The sequence below is a fragment of the Petaurus breviceps genome, unplaced genomic scaffold (assembly GCF_028583685.1).
Source record: "Petaurus breviceps papuanus isolate PSGF00001 unplaced genomic scaffold, PetGlider_PUasm1.0 190, whole genome shotgun sequence".
Lineage (NCBI taxonomy): Eukaryota > Metazoa > Chordata > Mammalia > Diprotodontia > Petauridae > Petaurus > Petaurus breviceps.
In genome coordinates this window covers 6,232,719-6,258,160 of record NW_027185810.1, presented here as the reverse complement: position 1 = coordinate 6,258,160, position 25,442 = coordinate 6,232,719, and the positions used below count along the sequence as shown (strand labels likewise).

Here is a 25,442-nt window from a genome sequence, read left to right as displayed (position 1 = left end):
TAGCTAAATCTATTGTACTTTTCGGTAGTACACTAGTATTTCACAAAGGTGTTAAAAATCTATAGCCATCCTTGGAAAAAAGTGTAAACTCAAGTAAAGTTGATTTCTTTTTTGTCTCAGCAATTTTTAAAATACATATTCTAGTAGACCCTGATAAGGGTAGGAACTTGCAAATAAACAGTATATTCATTGGGTGGAGAATAAATCAGTCAATGACCATTTATTAAGAACTTACTGTGTGACGGGCACCATGCAAAGGAAATGTGGATGGAAACACAAAAATGAGTCTGGACCCTCAAGCAACTTCCATTCTGTCTAAAGAGACATGTATGCACATAAGTATGTACAAAATAAATGCAAAATCATTTTGTAGGGGAGGTACTAGCAGCTGGGGAGATCAGAAAAAGTCTCTTGTTGCAGGTGGCATTTGGACTGAGGACAGAAACATAATGAACAATGGGTGGAAGCTGAAAAGTAGCAAATTTATACTTGATGTAAGGAAAAACTTCATAACAATTAGAACTATCTAAAAGCATAATGGACTACTTTTGGAATTCCATGATTTGCATTGATATCATATTACCAGGAGAATGTTAGTATTAAAAGGATAGTATTCTGTGGCAGTGGACAGCTTGGAATTATTGAGATCGATGCAACATTTCCTAAATGTGATCTCCTTTTCCATTTGGGACTCAGCTCAATGTCCATCTACTGTTACCCCTTTCCTATGTTTACATGCATACTGACAAATAAACTCGGGATTGCCAATCCAACTGCATGTTGTCATTTGGATAATAAACATTTCCACTTTGTTTTTCTGGTTAGGATGATTTCTTTTGCATTAACCATGGATCTCATTGAGAAAGTACTATATTGATTGATCCATTAATTAGACTATAGCATGCAAATTATAAATTATTATTTATTCATTGACATACTTTTAAATTTTTTTCAGCACATTTTTTATGTCCACTAGTTCATGTTTCTGTATGTATTTGATATGAATAAAATTGCACGTTTAAATCAATCTCAGATTTAGACTTCCCATTGATTCAGTCATGTCTTTATAAATAAATCTAAATTTATGTGGTTTAGTTGTTTTAATACTCATTCTTAGCTAATTACATCAAAATAGAGAGGGCACAGAACTGCAGGTTTGGCATACAAATTTCTCTCTTCAAAAATAAGAATGATAATAATCATTTAGGATTTTTATTTAAATATCTTTCCATTATTTTCATCTTAGCCTGAAAGACTGTCACTCTCAGTTCCCATCATTCAGGAAGCATCACAAGTTATTGGCTCTTGACAGAACTGCAAACATCCCAGAAGAAAAAAAGCATACTCTCATTCTAACCTACTTAAGCATCAAGACTGGACCCTGGTCATGATTTGATACAGAAATACGTATTGATCCTTGATTGCATTATTAATTTAGGTCATTTCTGTAGCATTTGCCTGTGTGCCTCTTTACTAATTTAAGCAACTCATATTTTATCATCAATTCTGTGGAATAATTTGTCATCATTGAATTGTTCGTAATTCTTACATCTTTCAAACTTGTTTGTTTTTACAATGTTGTTATTGTATAAATTCTTCTACTGGTTCTGCTTCTTTTCATCAGTTTATAAAAATTGTTAGTTATTCATTTTTGTAATATTAATGTTACAGTATAAATTATTCTTTTGTTTCTACTCACTTTCCTTTGTATCAGTTCATATGTCTTTCCATGTCTCTTTGTAATCATTTATTTCCTCATTTCTTACACCTCTATAGTACTCCACATTCATAAATACCACAGCTTATCTAGTCATTCATCAATTGACGGGCACCTCCTCAGTTTCTACGTTTTTGCCACTATGAAAAGTTACTATAAATATTTTTGTACATAAGGAATCTTTTCTTCTTTCTTTGATCTCTTTGGAGTATCATTCTATATTGCTTTTCAGAATGGTTGTACCCCTTAACAGGTCTATTAACAGTGCATCATTGTGCCTATGTTTCCACAGCCCTTCTAACTTTCAGTCAGTGAATAAACATTTATTAGTGCTTCCTAGACCTTTATTGTTTTCCTTCTTTGTCATCTTTGCCACATTGATAGGTACAAAGTGTAACCTCAGAATTGCTTTAATTTGCATTTCTTTAATTAGTAGTCATTTAGAGCACTTGTTTTTAATACGGCTATAGAAAGCCAGTTAGTTCCCTTGAGAGCTGACTGTTTACATCCTTAGACCATTTGTCAATTGAGGAGTATCTTTTATTCTTATAAATTTGAATTAATTCTCTACGTTTCTTGGAAATGAGATCTTTATTACAGAAACTTACTGCAACAATATTTTCCCCAGTGTTTCCCTTTTAATTATAGCTTTATGTGACTTCGTTGTACAAAAGTCTTTTAATCAAAATCATCCATTTTATCTCCTGTGTTCCTCTCTATCCTTTATTTGGTCATGAACTTTTTTCCTATTCATATTGTCTACTGGAAACTGTTCCAAACTCTTCCCTACCTTAATTATTTCCTATTTATAATATATATTGCTCACTTGTGCATATTTGTTTGCTTATTGTCTCTTCCATTAGATTATGAGACCCTTGAGGGCAGAGATTGTCTTTTGCCTCTCTGTATCCCCAGCACTTACCACAGTGCCTAACACATAGTAGGCACTTAAATGTTTATTAACTTTCTCACTGACATCGCGATGGACACTAATGAAATCCCATATTGAAGCAACTGTTTTTCTCCAAGGTACACTCTTAGCAGATATACATATTGTTGATGTCTCCCTACCCTCCAAAACCCCTCCTTCACAACTCTGTCCTACTTCTATTATGTAGTTAGGTGGTACAGTGGATAGAGCACTGATCTTGGAGTCAGGAAAGCCTGGGTTCAGATTCTGTCCCAGATACTAATGATATTGACTCTTGGCAAGTCACTTGTCTGTCTACCTCAGTTACATCATCTGTAAACCAGGGATAGTAATAGCACCTATCTCAGAGGGTTGTTGTGAGGCTTAAATGAGCTTATGTATACAAAGCCCTTCATTGGGAATCCCAAGATTTCTGTGATGCCTTTCATAAATGCTAGCAATAATTAATATTTCAGGAGCTTGGCATCCCATTGCTCAAACCACTCTGGTGTAGTCTGTAGTATAGTCTTACTGCTATATTGCCTCTGTTTCTCTCTCCTTTAATCCTCACCACAAAACCCAACACTTTCTTCCTCACGGTTGTGAATTTACACAAGGTTAAATGACTTACTGATGGATAGTGCTACCCCACCTTCCTTACTTCTTCATCACTTCCTCTTGAACAAGAAATACCCCTCCATTGCTATATTCTAGATATTAGTGTTATCCTAACAAATCTCAGTGATGACCATGAAGTCATATTTGTGGCCCCCAATTTAAACATTTCTAGTTCACTTATTAGTTATGGTCCATTCTTTGGTTTATAGATATCAGAAACATTAGAATTTTTCTCCTTTTGCCAATAATTATCCCTAGGGGATTACTTAGCATCTTTATTACCATTCTTCCTTTCAGCATTTCTGTGTTGATATTCCTATAACTTCACTGGTACACATATTTCACAGTGTTCAAAAGTAGTGCTTTTTCTTCATAGTCAGAAATGTTTTCACTTTGCTGTATGTAGACCATTGATCATGTTTTCAGGGGGTTGATTGTTAACTAATTGCTTAATCTTCTTTTTGACAGGTCAAGAAGTAGTTTTCAAATGCCTTGGAGAAGGAATTCTTGAAAAAGCCTTTCAGGGATACAATGCTTGTATTTTTGCCTATGGGCAGACAGGTAAGAATTTTCATTTTGTAATCAGGTATAGTTAGTATTTAGTTTCAACAATTAATATGTAAAAAATATGACTTCATCATCAGGAAATGCTACAAATCAGAGCTTGATTTATTATTTTGTTGATTAGCTAGATTTAAGAAAATAATGGAGAAAATATTAATAATGAAGATTAAACTCCAAAGTGTTTCTGGACTTAAGTAAATAATGGAGAAAATGTCAGTAACGCAGATTAAACTTAAAAGTGTGTCATGAATACATTTTTTTTCTTGGAGAGCTGATTGTTAAATATTTGCCAACATACTCCTGACTGGAAGGGACCTCAGATGTCATCTTGCCCAACACCTTCATTCTATAGATGAATAAACTGAGGTCCACAAAGTACTCTAGAATGGTGAACTATTACTATTTACTTAAGTGGTTCTGTGATCTCATTGATGTAAGTCTTCCTTCCAGTGGTACAGATTGCAACCAGTCTGTATATCATTCTGTGCTACCCTTATCCATGCCCTTCCATAGGTCCTCCCTTAGGGAGTTCATATAATGTATTAGAGACCTTCCTCAAGCTCTTGACATTGTGTGAACATCAGTAGAGTTTGCATGGTGTCCATGGTTATCCTTTGCTCCTACAACATGACTGTTCCATCTCTTCTTCCAACCATCCAACTCTAGTACTAATTTTTATGCTATTCTGCAAAATTCCATATTATTATTACTGAGAAAAAAATTATTTTGGTCTACACATTTTGCCACTTATCCTTTTAGTTCAGTCACAAGGTGGTTAAATATAATCAAATCCTGATTATTTGTACATAAATTAACCATGTTGGAAATTATTCAACTACAGTTTGGGAGCTATCCCTGTCTGCTTGAAATGATGGTTGATGGTGAAGACCTTGTTGATGGTACAGTTCACTTTTTTCTGTCTTGTAATTTTTTTCAAACATCCCTCTTTCCCAACAGCATCTCTCCTGGATGTTTAAAATTATTGTCCCAATATGTATCGTACAGACAGCCAAGATCTTATTGTAAAGGATAACATTTTAAATAATCATTTTCTAAAACCATTTTAGGATCTTATATCCACAGCAGGAAAGAACTGAGGTCATCTAGTCCAACTCTCTCATTTTACAGATAAGGAAACTGAGACCCAGAGAAGTTGAGAGATTTTCCTAAGGTCACAGTGGTAGTAAGTAACAGAATCAGGATTTGAACTTAGGTCCTATTACTCCAGACTCCATGCTCTTTCCATTGTACCATGATGCTTCCCTTAACTTGTAATGGAAAGGAGACTGTATAGAAAAGTATTCAGGACACCTGGATTCTAGTTTTGTCTCCATTGTTAACTATATGTTTGGTCATGAGTATTTAATAACCAATTAAATTCTTTATCTAAATAACATATCTACATCTAAAAATGGGGGTAATTTTACATTCCCTTCTCATTTCACATATTTTAAAGATTCAGTGAAATAAGAGATGCCAAGACAAGTCATTTATTAAGCACCAACTCAGTGCCAGGCTGTATGCTAAGCTTTGGGAGTACAAAAAGAGGCAAAAAATAGCCTCTGCCCTCTAGAAAGTCACGATCTAATGGGGGAGACAAGAAACAAACATGTATGTAAGCTATATGCGAGATAAACTGCACATAATCCCAAAAAGAAAGTGCTAGTCTTAAGGGAGTTGGGGAAGGCTTCTTGTGGAAGGTGGGATTCTAGCTAGGACTTGCAGGAAGCCAGGAAATGGAGACAAGGAAGGAGAAGATTTCAGAAACAAAGGATGGCCAGTAAAAATGCAAAGGGATGGAAGACACTTTTAAATGAACATAGCACTCCTTCCAAAAAAAAAGATGTCTGGCCACTGTCTGATTAATGTTTAGGAATACAAATCTGTACTAATTAGGTTCAGATTCTAAGCCCTGAAAGAAACTGGCCAGACCCAAAGGTAACAATAGTCTGTCAGTAGAGGATAGTTTTTAATAAAATTGAGAATGTGACCCTCTGTCATCTTTTAGATATTTGATTCATGATCTAATATTGAGTGTGAAAACAGTTGGTGAGAGAGCCAGTAAAATGTTTTGAGGGTACTAAGAAGTTTCTGAATCTGTCTTTAAGGCTGTGTACAAAATCTTCAGTCTCTAATTTAAAGCTTTTTGTTACTTAGTCATTCCAGTCATGTCCGACTCTTCATGACTCTCTTTGGGGTTTTCTTGGCAAAGATACTGGTATGGTTTGCCATTTCCTTCTCCAGCTCATTTTGCAGATGAGGAAACTGAGGCAACCAGGGTTAAGTGACTTGCCCAGGGTCACACAGTAAGTGTTGGAGACCAGATTTGAATTCAGGAAGATGAGTCTTCTTGACTCTAGTCCTGGTACTCTATCTACTGCACCTCCTAGCCACCCCAATTTAAAACTATAAGATATAAAATTCATGATAGTTAATAAACATTCATTTCATGATAGTCAGTAAATATTCGTTAAATACCAAAAACTGTGCTAAGCACCAGTGATATAAAGAAAGGAAAAATACAGCCCCTGCCGTCCTGGAGCTCATAGTATGGGAGTAGAATGTAGAGGCTTCTTTCATTATCCAAATACAAAGAAAATTACAAAGTACTCAAGCACTACTCTGGCAGGGAACTGCTTTCTAGTTCATTGTTTGCCCTTCTGAAACTAAGCATGTTATACTTTTTTGGTCTTCCTGTAAATCTCTTTTATAAAATAATCAGGAAACAATGTATTTTTTTCCTAAAAATTCCATCTTATCCAATTTGATTTATAAAAATATTATAGCCATTTGATATCCTGTTAAATGTCCTTGGTTCCTTATTTTTTCCCCCAAAATCAAAGTAGAAACCTGTTTCCCTGGAGTGGAGTGGTTACTACTAGTCCACCAATTCACAAGCATTTGTCAAGCACCTACTCTATGCTGGTCTCTGTGCTCAGCACTGGGGATATACAAAGGCAAAAATGAAGTGGCCTTTGCCTCAAGAAGATTACATTCTATTAAGGGAAACAACATGTTATCATATAAATATATTCAGAGTGTATACAAAGTAATCTAAGGCAATTTGGAGGAGGGGTAAGCAGGAGGCAATAGTAGATAAGGGAAATAGGAAAGGTCTCACATAGGACATAGTGTTTGAGGTAAGCTTTGAAGGAAACTAGCTTATGCAAAAGCATGGAGAGGAGCAATAAATTGTCAGTGAGTTTGACATGGAGAAGAGTAATGAAATATACTTGTCATCTTCACTGGATTTCTGAGGAGCGTGCCATTTTGTTCTTTAAGAATGAAAATCATATAGTAAAAATATCCACACACCCATAGAATATGTGAGCACATTTAGAATATTCATATTATTCATTTTTCACCTTCTCCATCTTTACCTGTTTCTTTAATTGCTTTTCTCTAGGTTCAGGAAAATCCTTCTCCATGATGGGCAATGCTGAGCAGCTGGGCTTAATTCCACGGCTTTGTTGTGCTTTATTTCAAAGGATCTCTTTGGAGCAAAATGAATCACAGATCTTTAAAGTTGAAGTGTCATACATGGAAATCTATAATGAGAAAGTTCGGGATCTTTTAGACCCCAAAGGGTGAGTCAGTGGTTGAAATTAGACATTTTAAAATCCTATAATAGAGGTAATATATTAAAATAATCTTGGTGTAAAAAAAAGGCTTCAAGATAATTTGAGCTATATATCACAACTCTGCATCCTGTTAGTTTGAATTTGATACTATCTGATAGTAACTATTTCTTATCTCTGCCATATATGAACCTCCAGGACACTCTCTTACCATTGTCAATGACTTGAGCCCATAGTTTACAGTCTTCTTCCTCCCTAATCCCTGCCACCCTCCTTGTCTATTCTAATATTCATTTTTACAGCCCTTCTGAGATATTAGTCTCATAGTTCCTTAACTCCTCTGACTTCTACATGTATTCTGACATTTAGCAGGGTAGTCACTTCTTCAAAACCCCCCAGCCAAACATAAATATTTGTTTCCTGACCTATTTCTGCCTCTTTTTTCATCTATGCATCTCTCATGCCTGGGGGAAAAAAACCCCAAAACTAAACTCCCTTCCTATCTTCACTTTTTGAAATCTTTTCTTAAAGGTCTACTTTAGATGTCTACCTCCTTTGTAAAGCCTTTCTTGATTTCCACAAATTACACAGTGATTCTTCCTTTCATCTCTTAGCCCATTTTATTTGATTTATTATAATATCCCATTATCTAAAGCATTTAGTATATTTCAATTTGTAGTAAAGTTATTTGTGTATATGCCTTAATTCCCCTACTATAGTGTGAACTGAAGATAAGAACTCTATCATGTTTCATCATTGCATCTCTGCATGTAGTAAAGTGCCTTTCACTCATAAAGTGTTGAATGAGTGTTTATTCAGCTTATTTATTGAGATATAATAGGCTGCTCAAAACTCATCCATGTCCAGTAGGTTTACATTAGATTGCCTACATACCACTTGTTGAGAATTTTAATGTCCTAAATGTTACAATGACCACTACTTTTTTTTTTAATTGACTATAATCAAAAAACTCTTTTCTTGGAAAGTTGTCTGAAAGAAACTGTGGACTTTGAATTAAAATAGAAAGTAGTTCTGCTGCTGAGGAGATCAATGGAGAAATTGAACTTCCATTATCTAGTCAGTTCTTCTTTTGTGTTAGAAATAAATCATATTTCTTTAACATCATTTACTTTTAACAGTGAAGATTGCTTTGTACTAGACATAAAAACAAAAGCTCTTGGATGATATTGACAATATACAATCACGACCATGCGGCCACTGGAAAAGTTTAGACTTACTTTTATAAGTTATATGTATCAACACCAAAAGGATTCCCTATCACATAAGTCTAGACTAAAAATTGGATATGGTTACTATAAGACAATTCTCTGTAAGATGAGTATAACTCTTCTTTGTGACAGTACGATAAATGACATACATCTCATTGAAACCTAAAATTGTTTAATTTTCAAGTTTTTCTCACATGCTCAGAAATTTGAAAGGTGATAAAGAGCAGATGCTGTGAAAAGGAAAACACAATATAGCTGATAAGTTTCTGCCCTTTCCTTTGTCTTAACTCTTTATTGACTTGCTGTTGGAAAGACTTAATAAATCAACCTTGCAACCTCAAGTTTTACCTGATTAATCCTTATTGGAACTAGTTTTATATTTGGTTATATACCAACTTTCTGTATCTCACCAAAGTACTATTTCATCATATACCCAATGCCTGTTCAACCCATGTGAATTCAGCTGGATCTGCTGACCCAGAGTGATGACTGCCCCTAGGCCAGTGGCCTGTGAGAACTGAGATTGGGTTTAACCCCTTGCTCAGCATTTTTTTTAAAGCAATTGGGGTTAAGTAACTTGCTCAAGGTTACACGGCCAGTTATTTTTGGGTAGGTGCTAAGTGTCTGAGCCCAGATTTGATCCCCAGGTCATCCCGACACTGGGGCCAGTGCTATTACTCGCTGTGCTACCTGGCCTCCCCTACTTGCTCAGCATTTTATATTCCACAGTGTAGCAACTGGATTGTAAGGGAGGAATTCCACCTTTAAGTTAGGTTCTCTTCAGGTGGTAAAGTGATAGCATTTCTAGTCAATTTTCCTTTTAATGGTGAAGGCATTAATGAAGACTGAAAAGACATTAAACTTACATCTGGAAGATAAGAATCATTAACAGGTGTCATCACTGGCAACACATTTCAGGAAAAAGTTTTGTTCCTCTATTTGCTTCTTAAAACTAACCTAAAAGAAGGTTAGGCTTTTAATGAGAAGGAATTAAAGACAGCAAAATGAAGGCATTTTCAAAGGTAATTTTGATTGTGAATATTTTCACCTTTCATCCTGACTTTAGAGTCTCATTCTTTTGTTAGGTTCTACTCCATTATAACTAATTTCTCACCATACATTCAGTTAGGTGGATAAGATTATCTATGATTTCATCAGTCTGAGTGCTTTTTTTAAGGTATTCATGGACACTGTTCATTGGTTTAATGAGTTACATTCACCAAAAACATTTATTATCTGGTGACCAACCCTATCTCTGGTGATGAGCCTCTTTGGATTTAGGTAGCTTGGCCCTCAGATAACAAGTATACAGTCTGTTTATTGTCAAGTTTGCATACAAACCTTTCCCAGATTAATAGGACCTGCCAGAGCTTTCCTCACTATGATGAAGCATCAGAGAAAGATTTTATAAGTAAGCCAATATGAGCTCATAAGAAGTAAATTTATCTTGCTATCATTTTTACCTGTTCTGTCTCTCTCAAGCCTCTATTGTACTAATGGCTTCCATTAGGTATAAGATAGAAAAATTAAGGATTCTAGATATCCAGCTTGAGTGGCCTGATAGTGGTAATAAGTATTTAGCAGAATGCCTTGCACAAGCTCAGTGAATATTTGTTATTTTGATTTGTGATAAAGGACCTAGTGATTAAAAACTATGGGTTCAGTCTTCTCAGTATGTGAAATAAAGGAATTGGAGGAGGTGGTTGCCAGTGCCAGGGTATAAGGAAATCTGAAGCCCATAAAGTCTCCACAAACATGCGGTAACCATCTGACTCTTTTTGAGAACACAAAAGAGAAACCTTGCAGTGAGAAACCTTCACTGGACCAAAGGCCCCATGATGATGGATTTTAGCCATTTATGTCCTTACCTAATTTTCATTGCTGATCTATGGGGAGATTGAACTTGAAGACCAGCTTTAATGTGGACATATCATGAAGTAGGGGAGAGATCATTGGATGTGGTGTCAAAAAACCTAGGTTCAAGTCCTATTTCTGTCATTTAGTAGACCCTTTACTTCTCTGAATCTGTTTGTTTTCTCATCTGCAAAATGAAGGGATATTAAGCTTAGATGACCTCCAAGGTGCAGCTTTTGAATTCTGAGATTCTCCTTGGTCAGATTATCTTTTTATGCATCCATTGCCACTGAGCCCTAGGCAGACTGATTTCTATCTGGTCCTTTTTCTTATTTCTTTTCCTGTTACCTTGTCTGTATGTAGTATTTTGAATTTTTTAGTGTTCTTTCAGTGAAGCAAATTAGTATGTCAGGTACTTTAGCAGCACTGGTTTTTGTTTTTTTTTTTTGCTTTGGTAAGGGAAATGTATTTTTGAAGCAATAATAGAGGTGAAGATTTGAAAATATTCTTGATTTAATATGCTATTTTAGTAAGCCAAAATAAAATAACTTTTAGAATATATTATGTCAATTCTTTTTTGTAATTAATTTTTTGCAATTAACTTTTTAATAATTAACTTTTCTAATCTTTTGTAACTACCACTCTGATTTGGGGATACTTTCAGAAAGAAGTAATAGTGAAGTTTGCAAGTGCAAAATACTATCTATTCTTTTTTTTTTTCATCCTGAAGGAGCAGGCAGTCCCTTAAAGTCCGAGAACATAAAGTCTTGGGGCCCTATGTAGATGGCCTATCTCAACTGGCTGTTACTAGCTTTGAGGTAAGTATAAGCACTTATAAGAAACTACCAGTGTTGGCAAGGAGGGGAAAATGATCAGAGAAGGATATTGGCCACTAGTGCTACTGCGGCTAATGTGCAGAATATTGACCCCAGTTCAGTACACATTTTGCAAAAACACTATACATTGCCTACCACTTCACTTATGCAAATTTCATGATAAGATATGTTTCAGTGTTTTGTGTTTGTTGAACATATAAGATACCATTTATCACTCTATTAAGCCGCTTTCCCTAAGTTTATGAATGACTTCCTACCAGGCAAATCTAGTAGTCTTTTCTCAAAATTCATTCTCCTTGGTTTCTCTACTGTATTTGACACTGTAAATAATCCACTCTCTCCTTGAAATTGTCTCTTCCATTGGCTTCCCTAACAGCATGCTATCCTGGTTCTTCTTTGTCTACACTCACTTCTTTTCTATCCCTTTTTCACTGCCTTCTTCCCTTTGTCTCACTCTTCACTTTAAATGTCCCAAGAGGTTTAATCTTTGATGCTTTGTTCATATCCTTCTTTATTCATCTTAGTGTCCATCCATTGTCATAACTTTAGCTAACATCTGTAGGATGATGACTTCCAAATTTGTGTCTTTAGCTCAGGACTTGTGGTCTAGTCCTGTGTTTCCAGATGCCTGTAGAACATGACTACTTGCATATCCCATTATTACCTTGAATTCAGTGTAACTAATCCCCCTTCCCCCCCCCCCCAAAAAAAAGCTACCAAACCCTGGGTTTTCTTTCCAGAACCATTTTTGTCAATGATATCACCATTCTCCTGATCCTTCAGACACCAGTGCTCATTCCCTTCTTCCTTCTCAGCATCAGTGAAATCATGTCACTTCTTTCAAAGTATGTCTGTCTTTTTTGCCCAGAACATCACAATAGCCTTCTGATTGTTCTCTGCTTCCAGGCTTTTTCTGCTTCTAGCTTGACATGCACTACTATCACATTAGTCCCTTAAAACTCTCCTTTAATCATGTCAGCCTCTTTCAGAGCTCACAGTGGCAGCATATTATGGTAGTAAGAACCTTAGATTGAAAGTTGGGAAACACCTAGGTTCAGATCTTGCCTCCAGCGCTTACTGTCTATGTGACCCTGGGCAAATCATTTAGCTTCTCTGAACTTGAGATTTTTTTGAAATGGGGATAATAATGAAACAATGCCCATGGCCATTTTCTGCCCTGTTGCTGCTGCTCCTCAGTCTTTCTCACTAGACTACAGACAGTTCCTAGATGATAAACCACCCACATATATATTACTAGGGACCATGCATCCTAATCTTCACCATATCTATTTTCACCCTAGTTTTACATAAATGAGAAAGGTTGGGAATTAGAAAACATCTATTTTTCACCAGGAATATTGGATAATTAATTCTGTATTTTTCAAACAGGGTTTATTAGATAATTATTTATTGGGAGGATTACAATAAAATCAGAAATGACCAATCTAAATCCCAAAGAAATGAGTTTTTGGTTTGTTTCTTAGCACATAGACCCAGCAGGAATAATTTTTTGTGGTTGTTGGGGATTTAAAGTTTCTGATACAACATTGTCTTTTAATTTTTATAATTAACGGTAGATAAACATATCAGAAATAAGGTCTCATTATCTGTAAGTTTTAAAAAGATAGTTTAAGAGGAAACACAATCACCATGATATCTACTTTGAAAATTCATTTAAACATTTAAAGGAACCTTTAAGTGGCCACTACCGTGTTTCCCTGATAATAAGACCTATCCCGAAAATAAGTCCTCCCCTTACTGTGTAAGATTCCTCTAAAATAAGCCCTATTGAGATTGCTACTGTAGTGAAGGTGATCCCCTGTGCTACGAGCTGCATCCAATCAGAGCTGCAGCAGTGAGCGCGTCATCCTGTTCTTTATTGAATTCATTATTGAATAAAGGTACATTTTTTTTCACATTTACCTGTTTATTAAAATTGCTGTCAATGTTCATTAAAATAAGCCCTCCCCTGAAAATAAGCCCTCTGGTGTTTTTCTGTCCAAAAAAATATAATAAGACAGTGTCTTATTATCGGGGAAACATGGTATATGTAAGGTATTGACCTTCTTACTGAAGTATGTAATTCTATCACTCCAGAGAATTCTCAGAAGCCCAAAATATTTTTTTAAAATATCTTTACATATTTTACTTTATAAGAAAGAAAAGTGTTTTGTCCCTTTTAATAGCTAGATCTCTTCCATAATAAGACTTTACTTTAACATGTTCTTTCATTTAATATGTTAATTGACATGCATTTTAAAATTATGGATATACCTCATATAATAATAAAATAAAATATTAATTATTAATACTAATAAATAAAATTAAAAATCAGAGGTTAATTGAATATATCTAGTTCTAATCTAATTTTATTTTATTTTTTTATAAGCAATTGGGGTTAAGTAACTTGCTCAAGGTTACACGGCCAGTTATTTCTGGGTGTGGTGCTGAGTATCTGAGCCCAGATTTGATCCAGGTCATCCCGACACTGGAGCCGGTGCTCTTACTCGCTGAGCCACCTGGCCGCCCCTAAGCAATTGGGGTTAAGTAACTTGCTGAAGGTTACACGGCCAGGTGTTTCTGGGTGGGTGCTAAGTGTCTGAGCCCGGGACTCAATCTCCAGGTCTTCTCAACACTGGAGCCGGTGCTCTTACTCGCTGTGCTACCTGGCCGCCCTCTAATCTAATTTTAAATGAAATGGTACTTACTATTTAAAAGAACTCTAGAATGAATCTGTTTTTTAAAACAAATAATCATATTCTAACTTACCTGCTTTGAAAGTTGGATTTTTGCTTAACTGTTCTTAAAGCAGTACATACCTATATTATACTTTTGTCAATTTCTTTGACATTTCTTTAGAGAATAAAATTTACCTCATGAAACTCAGAGATTGTTAGAGCTGGAAGAAAGCTTGAAAATTATCTCATCCAGTTTCCCCAGTCTTACCCAAAAACATATAGATACTGCCTGGCCGGGAATAGACTTGAACCCAAGGCTCCTTGCTCTAAGTCCACTACTTGCGCTGCCTTACTATGTTGCTTCCTAAATTCATCTCTTATCAGTGAATTAATTTTTCAGATTCTCAGAACGTTATTTTATACTAACTCTCCAGGGGGGGAATTGATAAAGCATATGGCTCTTTCTTCTTTTGTTTTCATTCCTGTTTTGATACAACTCAACACAGTTTCAGAGAACCCATTTGCTGAATCAGCAACATAGGGATAAAGATTGAATGTAATCACCTTTGGTAGTGAAACATTGTCTCTGAGTGAGGTAACCACTTCAGCCAATTAAATGATTATAGCACTAGGCTAGCAATGCCCAGATCAGAAGCACAATCCATTCATCACCTTCTGCAATTAATCTTCTTAAATGAATGTGTGTTGGGCTGATGTAAAGGCACTAAAACTCAGCATGTTCAGAAGCAGCTCTAAACAGAAATGGAGCCCTAGGGCTTAGAAGATGGGCTTCTGGAATTCATTGTTAATTGCATCCTAGAGCATACTCAGAGAAACTTGAAAAGCAGAAGCATATAACTGATAAGAAAAGAACTGATGAGAAAGGTATATTGTAAACATAAAATGTTTGAAAAAAATTTGCTCAATGAAGAGAATCAAGATGGGAATGAAAGTTCAAACCATGTTTTGACTAGAGCTAAGAGAAGGGATTTGTTCTTTTAGAAAGGAGATATGTTATTGGTATGGCAGAGGGAATATTGGTGTTCAGACTTGTAGTATCCTCTTTAGGACCCTTTCTTTGTGTTTCTGCCCTAGGATATTGAGTCATTGATGTCTGAGGGAAACAAATCTCGTACAGTGGCCGCAACTAATATGAATGAGGAAAGCAGTCGCTCCCATGCTGTCTTCAACATTATAGTCACACAGACATTGTATGACTTGCAATCTGGTGTAAGTGGTTGTAATAAATCTACAGAGACAATGGGATGCTGTATGACTGAAATAACTCATAGCATGGTCAGGGGCCGGGGATTCATGTTGCATGTCTGCCTCTGACTTTGATGTATGAATTTGTTAAGACAGTTGACCTTATATTGCCTTTATTTAGCCCAAGGTTTTAAAATCAAGACCAGCAAAGAGGCTGGAGGGCTCAGTCCCTTCATTATTCCTGGCAATAATGTATATAAATAGCACATGGAATGAAATGGGAATTCCTTCTGCAATGCCACCTAGATGTTTGCCTTACAAAGAATTAAGGAAATCTATGGGAAAACTACAAAATTTAGTCCAAAATGTAATTTTTTTTAGAGAAAGCATATATTTACTTTTCAAGAGGCCTCATAACATACAAGAGACATCCAGCTGGGTTGTTTCCAAGTAAAGATTTGCTTTTTGTTTTTTTCATGATAGGACATAAAAGAAACATTTCCTGACAGACTTCTCAATCTTCTTCCCCAGTTTAAACTGTTGGGGGGAGTGGGGCAGGGATTTTTATTACATATACAAATCCCTCAGATTTTCTTATGGGTACCCTGGAAAATTAAGGGCATGACGAAATGACATATTTTTGTACCAATCTAAAATCTAATTTTTTTGTTAATTCCTTCCTCAAATACCCAGTGTGCAGATTTAAAGGCTGGCTTCTTTGGGAAAACTTTTCTTTTCCTTTTGATTAGGGAAAGGGGCACAGGTTTCTTTTTTAATCTGATAGAGATAGGTGCACCCAGGTTGTTGTTTTCTGTGTTTTTTTTTTTTTTTGTTTTTGTTTTGCATTAACATTTATTGCTTCCTGTTTCTACCAACTAGAATTCGGGAGAGAAAGTCAGTAAGGTCAGCCTGGTAGACTTGGCTGGAAGTGAAAGAGTGTCTAAAACGGGAGCTGCTGGGGAGCGTCTGAAAGAAGGCAGTAACATAAACAAGTAAGAGAACTGTTGCAAGAACACTTTTCATGAGTCCAGACTCCCAGCTGAGTGTGATGTTCTGCTGCCAGAACGCCTTGGGGCCCTTCTTGTCAAGGGCTGGATGGTTCTGATGCAGCTTGTCCCAATGACTATGTAACCTTGGTTAACAACTTGACTGGTGAAAACAAAACACTGTGTCTACTTTGGGGATACATGAAAGCTTCCTTAGGACTGGGGACAGTGGTTAAGAGGGAGAGAGAATAGAGCTATTCCTGAGAAATTACATATAAAACTGAATCATATTTCAAATGCAATAGAGGAGCTTACTCTTAATTTTTAAAAAATACACCAGTTTACAAGAATTTATTAAGTACCTGCTGTATACCAGACATTGAGTTGGGTGTTAGGGATGCAAAAACAAAAGTGAAACAGAGACGCTAAAGCTGTCTGAATTTTTACACATTGACTTGTCTCATTATGGGATTTGTTTGTATATGCATATATACAATTTTCTAGAAAGTTATCTGCTATTTGTTACCTGTGTGATCTTTGGGCAAGTCATTTTAACCTTCCTAGCGCTGAGTCATGGACTTGCTTGTAAATGATATATTTGTAGAGGTTTCTCAGATCTCAAAAGCTCTAACTTCCTTAGTTCTTTATATTACCAGTACAAATGTTCCAAGGTGAAGTCTGTATTTAAAGATTTATGTTGGGCACATTGTGATTTTAATTAGCAGTGATTTGTAAACAAAAGTAAGATATTCTGTCACTTCTGTACTGCCTTGCTCAGAGGGAAAGACAGCTTCTTTGGGGGGAGTTCATCTAACAGGCAGTTTGTCTTCTCTCATAACAAAGGATTTTTTTCCCCCATCTCATGAGAAGACATTAAAAAACTCTAATTGGCAGAACCGCACTGTTCTGTTATGAGCAGAGAAGTAGAAAGGCAGAAGGTGAGGGGGGAATTAAAGACAGGATTTCTGCCTTTCTCTAAGCTTTACTGATTTGTTACTGGGCTCTTCTAGGGACTTTGCCTTCTGGTTAAGCACTCCTGTGAAACACTGATGTCATGTGACCTTTTCAGCCTTATCTCCTACATCTCCCCTCCATTCGCTTTATACACCAGCCAAACTTGTCCACTTGTAGTGCCCTGGATGTTCCCCATTCCCTCCCTCTACCATTCACGCTGTTTCCTCTGCTCTGAATGTCTTTCACTCTGCCCCTTTTTAGTCTCTTAAATTACTCTCCATTTTCCAAAACCTAACTCAAATGCCACGTGCCCCTAGAAGCTTTTGCTATTTCCCATTTCCAAATGTTAACTACCTTTTCTCCTTTGTACCTCACATAGTACTTTGCTTGCGCTTCTATGAACTTCCCTTGTATTCTTTTATGCTATAGTAACATATCCCCTTATCTGGCTATAAGTGCCATGAGGCAGCTAGGTGGCCCAATGGTTAGAATGCTGCACCTGGATTCTGGAAGAGCTGCATTCAAATCCAACCTCATGTACTAGCTGTGTAACTCTGGTCAGGTCATTTAACCTTGATCTGCCTCAGATTCCTCAACTATAAAATGTGCGTAATAATAGCACCTGCCTCCCAGGGTTATTGTGAGGATCAAATAAGAGAATGTTTATAAAATTCCTGGTGAATAATAGGTGTTTAATAAACGCTTGCTACCTTCTTCTCCCTCTTTCTCTTCCTTCCAAACAGGGACTGTAACTATACTAAATTTTGCTTCTACCCCATCACCTAGCAAAGTGTTTTGTGTACAACAGATTCATATTATTTTTGCATTAGACTGATCCTAGTAAGAAACATATGGATATGCAGGGTATATACATATTATAGGTTAATAAATAACTTGTCCAAATTCACATGACTTAGAAGTGGTGGGTCTGGGGAGTCAAATCTGGATCTTCTGAGTCCCAGTCCAGTGGGTTTTCCCTTGTATTACCTCCCTAATATTTTGATCTTTGAGAACAAGGACTACTGCAAAATCAATTAAGTTGAACATTTGTTAAGTGCCTCCTATGCGTCCTGCACAGTGCTAAGTGTTGGCAATACAAAGAAAGGCAAAAAAAAAAAATCCAGTCTGCTCTCAAAGAGCTGATAATCTAATGGGAAAGGAGGGAGGGAGGGAGGAAACAAGGAAGGTAAGTTTAGTGCCTGCTATGTGCCAGCCTTTATGCTAAGCATTTTACAAATATAATTTCATTTAAATCCTCTTAACAACCTTGGGGGGTAGGTACTATTATCCTTGTTTTGTTTTGGTTTTGTTTTGTTTTTTTGTAGTTGGAAGAAACTGAATCAGGTAAAGGGTCACACAGCTAGGAAGTGTCTGAAGTTGGATTTGACCTCTCTTGACTCCAGGCACAGTATTCTATTCACTGCTCTATGTAGCTGCCTCTGGGGAAGGAGAGATGCAACCAACTACCGTGTTTCCCCAATAATAAGACCTATCCCGAAAATAAGCCCTCCCCTTACTGTGTAAGATTCCTCTAAAATAAGCCCTCCCCCGAAAATAAGCCCTATTGAGATTGCTACTGTAGTGAAGGTGATCCCCTGCGTTACACGCTACATTATGGTACCCTCTGTATGCACCATCCTCCCCCGTCATCCCCCCCCCCGTGAAACGCACACCGCGCTCCAAGCTGCATCCAATCAGAGCTGTGCAGCAGTGAGCTCGTCATCCTGTTCTTCCCCAGTGATTTGCTTATTGAATAAAGGTACATTTTTTTGTTCACATTTAACTGTTTATTAAAATTGCTGTCAATGTTCATTAAAATAAGCCCTCCCCTGAAAATAAACCCTCTGGTGTTTTTCTGTCCAAAAAAAATAATAAGACAGTGTCTTATTATCGGGGAAACACGGTAAGTAAAAAAAAAAATGAATATGCAGGATAAATTAAAGAGAATGTTAGAATGAAGGCGATTAGCATTAAGAGAGATTAGGAAAGGCTTCTCGTAAAAGGTGGGATTTTAGCTAGGACCTGAAGGAATTCAGCAAAACCCGGAGGTGGAGGTGAGGAGGGAGAGAATCCCAGCTACTGGGGACAGCCAGTGAAAATTTATGGAGTTGGGAGATTGGGAGTGTCTTATTTGAAGAATAGCAGGGAGACCAGTATCATTGGATCTCAGAGTGCATAAAAGGGAGGGTAAAGTATATGAAGACTACTAGAAAGGTAGGAAGGGGTAAGGCTTTGAAGGGTTTTAAAAGCCAAACAGAGGACTTTATATTTGATCCTGTATGTAATAGGGAGCCCCTGGAGTTTATTGTGGGGCATGACTTGGTTAGATTTATATTTAAAGAAAGATCATTTTGAAAGCTGAGTGGAGGATGACCTGGAGTGGATAGAGAATTGTGGCAGAGAAACCAACCAGAAGGCTATTTTCATAGTCCAAATGTGGGGGAATGAGGGCCTGTACTAGGTGGTGGCAGTGTCATAGGAGAGAAGGTATTTATTTGAGAGATGTTATGAAGGCAAGGGATTGGATATGGCCGGGGGGAGAGGGGAGAAAAGGGGAGAAAAGGGAGGTGTGAGAGAGAGTGGAGGATGACACCTAGCATGTGAGCCTGAGTGATTGGGGGGATGGTAGTGCCCTCAGCAGTAAGAGGGGGAAGTTTGAGGAAAAGATGATTGGGTTCAGTTTGGGCCATGTTGAGTTTAAGATGTCTACAGAACATCTGTTTTTGAGATGTCCAAGCAACATTTAGAAACATGAGACTGGAGGTCAGGAGAGAGGTTAGTTCTATTAGTTAGAACTATTCTGAGGAATATTTCACATTTATAGAATACTTTACCATTTACAAAGTCCTTTATATTTATTTGGGCCTCACAAGTTCTCTTTGGAGCTGAGGAAAGGAAACTTAGATTCATAGATATTGAATTTCTTGCTTAATGTGATTAAATAAATTGTGTTGTTATCAGGCCTGGAACCCACATATTCTATTTCTAATTCCATTGTGATTTCCACAATGACTCTCCATAATAGTTATATAAGTACCAGCAAAATGGTGTTAGAAAGCCCGAGAGATACCAGGAAGGTTTATGTTTCCTAATCTCAGTTTCCTAGTTATAACTGTCAAATAGTTCTATAATAGTTTTTAATGGAGAGGTGGATAATTTGAATCTTAAAACCTCACCTGGAAAACCCACTTGTGCATTCCAAATCCTGTAATTACATGTATAATAGAAAGAAATCTTTAGCACATTTCCTAAATTTTCTAATTCCTGTTTCAGCTTCTTTTATCATAGGATTAATAATCTTTTTAGCAATATCTTTCAGTGACCTGATAGAAATGTTAATGTTTCTTTAATGAATTATGGACCTAGAAACTTCAACTCTCTTCAAGCCCTTAAGAGCCTTTGAAGTATTGTTTCTTTTTCTTCATCTTAAGAGATAAAGACTACATGATTGTACACTGTTGTAGAATGGCTCCTGTGATGGATGAGCGGTTCTAGGCCCATTGTACAGCCTCTCTCTACCCCAGAAGGATAATAAATTTACATGATTTTACTACTCCTCTCCTTTGTTGAGGGTTGGAAAAGGGAACTTGTATTCTGCTTACCTGAACCTGGCAGAGAACTGAATGCATTATAGGCTTCTCTGAACAATCCATTTAGAGTCTGTAGCATTCTAATGTATAGTTGGAGGCTGCTTGTGTTATTCTCTCCAGAAGCATCAGGGCCTATAGGGTCTTCCTATCTCCTGGTATCTGAGGATACAGTGCATGTGCCCAACTTTGCCCTCCTTTTTTCCCTTGTTCCCTCTCTGGGATTCTAATTTATTTCGTCTCAGAAGCCTCCCTTAAGTGGGTGTTGCTTGAGTAACCAAACACTGATTGGTGTCTCCAAAGGGTGAACAAGGAGATTTTCTTCCAATTGTTTATGTGCAGGTGTCCCTGTAAACCCCACAAATAGTACAATTAGAAAGATCCAAGTGTTTAGAAAATCAGTCTGAGAAAGTATCCCTGCCTTTTTCACTGCAGGCTAGAATGATGAGCCTAGGCTGGTCTTTGGGAAGTCAAACAGCTTTTTCTTTATTTGGGGAGGTGAGAAGGTTGGATTTTCACATTTTATCTCCAAACCACAATGCCTGGGAAAATAATGAATAAGGAATTTCCCCTTTTAAAATATCAAAGGAGGGGCAGCTAGGTGGAACATTGGATAGAGCACAGGTCATGGAGTTGGTAGAACCTAGGTTCAAACTGCCTCAGATACTTGACACTTACTAGCTATGTGACCCTGGGCAAGTCACTTAACCCTAATTGTCTTGCCCCCCCCCAAAATTAAATTAAAAAAATAAAATAAAATATCAAAGGTATAGTTGAAAGGAGATGATGTAGGTCATTTAATCAACAGTAAACAGGTATTTATTAAGCTGTTTACTATATACTAGACACTGTAATATGTGCTTGAGATACAAAAAAAAATTTTTTAAACAGTCTCTGTTCTCAAAGAGCTCATGTTCTAATAGGAGAGATAACATGTAAATAACTAGTTACATACAAGAGATATACAGAGGAATGGCTAAACAAATTATGTACATGAATATAATGGAATAGTACTGTGCTGTCAGAAATGACAAATACGATGAATTCAGAGAAGCATGGAAAGATCTATATAAACTGATTAGGTGTTAAGTAAGTAGAACCAAGAAAACAATATACACAATAACTATATGATTCAAATGGAAAGAACAACTACGTGCCAAAGAAACAAAAGTGAATGTAACAGAATTATAAAGATCAAGCAAGACTTGAATGGAGAATGGAGAGATATGAGAAGACATCAACACTTCTCTTTGTGGAGGTTGGAGGTCCACACATATTTACACAGTGCACCTGTTTTTGGACTTTTTCAATGTAGCAGTCAGTTTTACTGATTTTTTTTTCCTCTCTAAAAGTATTTTTATGGCTATAATACCAAATGCTAGATATAATGGCTCTCTGGGAGACAAGGAGAAGGGATACTGGGGAAAATTATGTTGATGTAAGAAATAGAAAATATAAATAAAAATTATTTTAAAAAAAGATAAACAGAGTAGAATGGAAGGTAATCTGAAAAGGGAGGCATTGGGAGGTACAGGGACTATAAAAGATAGGCTTCTTTGCAGATAATTAGCTTCAAACTGAGTCTTGCCAGGGAGTCCAGTAGGCCAAGTGGAGAAGGGGGAGCATTCCAGGCATGAGAGACAACCAGTGAAACAGAGGATGAGAGTGTGTTGTGCAAGGAACAGTAGGAAGGAGACCCACCAGAAAGTTATTGCAATAGTCCAGTTGTTAGGTAATGAGAATATGAACCAAGATGGTGGCTATGTAAGTGGAGAGAAGGGGACTCCTACAAGAAATGTTCCTTCCTTCATTTCCCACCCAGCTACATTTTCTTTTCATTTCTTTATCATGTCCCAGGACCTCTTTATCTCACATGATTACATCAGTCCTGTTACTCATATCACATCAGTACCTTCTGCCCTTGGGGTCCCTCTGATTGGAGGGCAAAATGGAGAAATCCCCACTTAAGGAAAGAGCCTGGGCCAGCCATCTCTTTATTTCTCACCAGGATACACTCCTTTGGACTTCTCCAACTTGCCCCTGTGTTTGCCTCACTGAACTTTATTGACTATGGGAATGTTGTCTTTTAAAATTTAGTGTCATTTGCCTAAATTCCTTCATCCATTTTTGCTATCTGCCAGTTCTGGAGTCAGCTTTTTCAAATGATGGCTGCCAATATTTACAAATTCCATTCTCTGAAGTTTCTCATTTAACCCTTTCCATAATTTCCTAGTTAGTCATAACTCTAGCATTTCCCATAACTTCCCAGTTAATCAGCAACCCGCTTCATTGTAGGGGTATTAGAAGAGAGTATGAAATTAAATTACCTTAGAGACCTCAATCCTTAAACCACTGAACGTGGATGAAATTTAGTGGACCTAGAATATTGATGGCCCTGAATCACTATCATCCAGCTTCTCATACTTCTCATTTTGAGTACCTATCTCTCAACAGTTTAAGCCCAGTTGGAAATAGGATGGGTGTGGGTTTTTTTTTCAAGTATTTGTGCATTAACAAGTAAAAGGGTGTGGTTTTAATTAATGGCACTTCTCCATAACATAGCAAGTTATGTAGCAAAGTACACAAGCACTAAACCTATATAATTATTTTAGTTCAACCACACCCCCAATCCTGCCACTTGAAAAGCAGTCATACAGTGGAATGATTACACTGTATCATCATTTTTCTTTTTTTTCCGTAAAGAACACTGATTCAGTTTTTATTACATTGCTTAGCAATTATAGTTAGACTCCAGAAATTCTCTTTTTCCTTCCTATGACAATAAATCAGAAATAAGTCAGTACTTGTTAAAGGGCAGAGTAAAGGCACATATGCCTTAAGTATCCAGAATCCTTTTTTTTTTTTTTTCACAGAATGGATTATTTTTTATTTTATTCTTTTCCTTATTCAAAATCACTGTTAACACGGGTGATGGTGGGATGCAGTGGAATTAGTGCTCTGAAATTTCAGTCACAGGAACTAATTTACAGTCGAGGCTCTGCTTTTTATTACCTATGTGACCTTGGGCAAATCCCTGAACTTCTTTGGGCTTTAATTTCCTCAGCTGTGAAATGAGGAAAGACTCTTGTAGCTCTAGATTTGATCCAGTGTGAGCTACTGTGGCTTTGGTGTATAAGTGATCTCATTGATGGCTCCTTCTAATGATGTATATGGCACCTCATCTGTACCTTCCCATTCTGTGTAACTTTTGTCCCTGTCCTCAAGAGGTCAACCCCTCTTGTTGGGGGCCTTCTAATTCTCTTAATGTCATATGCATAGTCAATCCGCCTCCAGCTTGAAATCATATTTTTTCTGGTAATACACTTTATGCTTTTCCTCTGGTGTAATTTGTCTCTAGCAATGTATTGCCCCCTACTCATGCCCATGATGTGCCTCTCTAGTACCCTTTTGATGATTTTCAACTTTAATTCTAAGGAGACTGCAATAATTGATGACTTTAGACCATATAACATCAGCACAAGAAAACTGTATAAAAAAGAATGGACTTTGATTTGGGGCAAAGCTTGGGACTATCAAAAGCATTGCTCAGTTTTTTAGAAGAAATCCTGTCTATTTCTTCTTGATCAGTTTTGGGTCTAGCTCCTTGTCTGTATGAAGTATCCATCCAAGATGTACTTATTAATGAGCCAGTTCTTTGGGTGTTCCATCCAAATGCATGTCATAGTCTGGCATTCTTCATCTACTTTTTTTTTAAATGATGGGTAAGGCAGGCTGACTTCTTTTAAGTTCAGTGTGGGAGACAATGTAGTGCAGAAAAAGAACACTGAATTTATAGTCATGGGACCTAAGTTAGAAACCTCTTACTCTTTGCATCTTACTACTTGGTTTGACCTTGGACAAGTCACTCAACTTCTCTGACCTCCATTTTCCACTTCTACAAAATTAGTGTTGGAGTAAAATTCCTCTAAGGTCCCTTCCACCTCTAGATTTCGATTCCCTTGTGATTATGAGTTTCATTGAGGAGGCTGTGCAGTATTCCCATACTTGATACAATCCACAGAATGTCATCCATATGCAGGAGCATCTAGATGACCTCATTATCCATAAGAAATTCTTCCATAAGAACTTTGTACTGGGCATCCTACATGAGGGTTAACATCTCTGGTGAGTGTGTGTCCCTGTTTTATGCACACAATATTAATAATCAGAGGTTCATTCTAACAGATTTTTTTCCATTATGTTATATTTATCAAGGAATCTTGTATGGTTTTGACATGTGCATGGGAAATGCCTTATTGAAGAACATCCTTTTAAAATGGTGTTTCATTTTTACCAAATCAAATGCTTCTTTAAAAATAATACGCAATAAGCTACATATTGTGGAAATCTTGTATTCTCTTATACCTTCAGGCCAGTTGTGTTACCAATAAGTAGTCTTTTTCAACTAAAATCATCTCAGTTGTATTTGGACCTGAAAAGATATGTAAGTAAGAACAGTAAATAAAAAAAAAAACAGTAAGAACAACTGTTTTTAGTTAAGTAGTTTTGCTTCAAAAGTAGATTTTGTATTTTCTCCAGAGCCTAGCAAGTGCTCTTCACACAGAAGAGGTATAATAAATGTTTATTGAATGAAGAAGCAAATGAGTAAAATGTGCTGTATTCTATACTCAAACAGAAATTATTTCTTTAATCATCTATTGACATCCATCTTGGTTATATACTTCACATGCATTGCATGTAGTTTGACTTTTATGATGTTGCTCT

At 36.8% G+C, this 25,442-nt stretch overlaps 1 protein-coding gene and 1 long non-coding RNA gene across 7 annotated transcripts in view; one reads left to right on the top strand and one right to left on the bottom strand.

Annotated features, from left to right (window-relative positions):
• KIF13A (kinesin family member 13A) overlaps positions 1-25,442 on the top strand; it is a 253,150-nt gene that overhangs the window by 133,309 nt on the left and 94,399 nt on the right. For all 6 annotated transcript variants that reach the window (XM_069092472.1, XM_069092474.1, XM_069092473.1 and 3 more), the window contains exons 5-9: positions 3,714-3,806; positions 7,216-7,396; positions 11,201-11,288; positions 15,080-15,214; positions 16,070-16,182. In XM_069092472.1, coding sequence (XP_068948573.1) covers positions 3,714-3,806; positions 7,216-7,396; positions 11,201-11,288; positions 15,080-15,214; positions 16,070-16,182 — 610 coding nt within the window. The remainder of the gene's footprint in view (positions 1-3,713; positions 3,807-7,215; positions 7,397-11,200; positions 11,289-15,079; positions 15,215-16,069; positions 16,183-25,442) is intronic.
• LOC138164571 (uncharacterized) overlaps positions 19,189-25,442 on the bottom strand; it is a 29,691-nt gene continuing 23,437 nt past the window's right edge. The window contains exon 4 of the long non-coding RNA XR_011169129.1: positions 19,189-25,149. This is a non-coding gene — a long non-coding RNA (uncharacterized lncRNA). The remainder of the gene's footprint in view (positions 25,150-25,442) is intronic.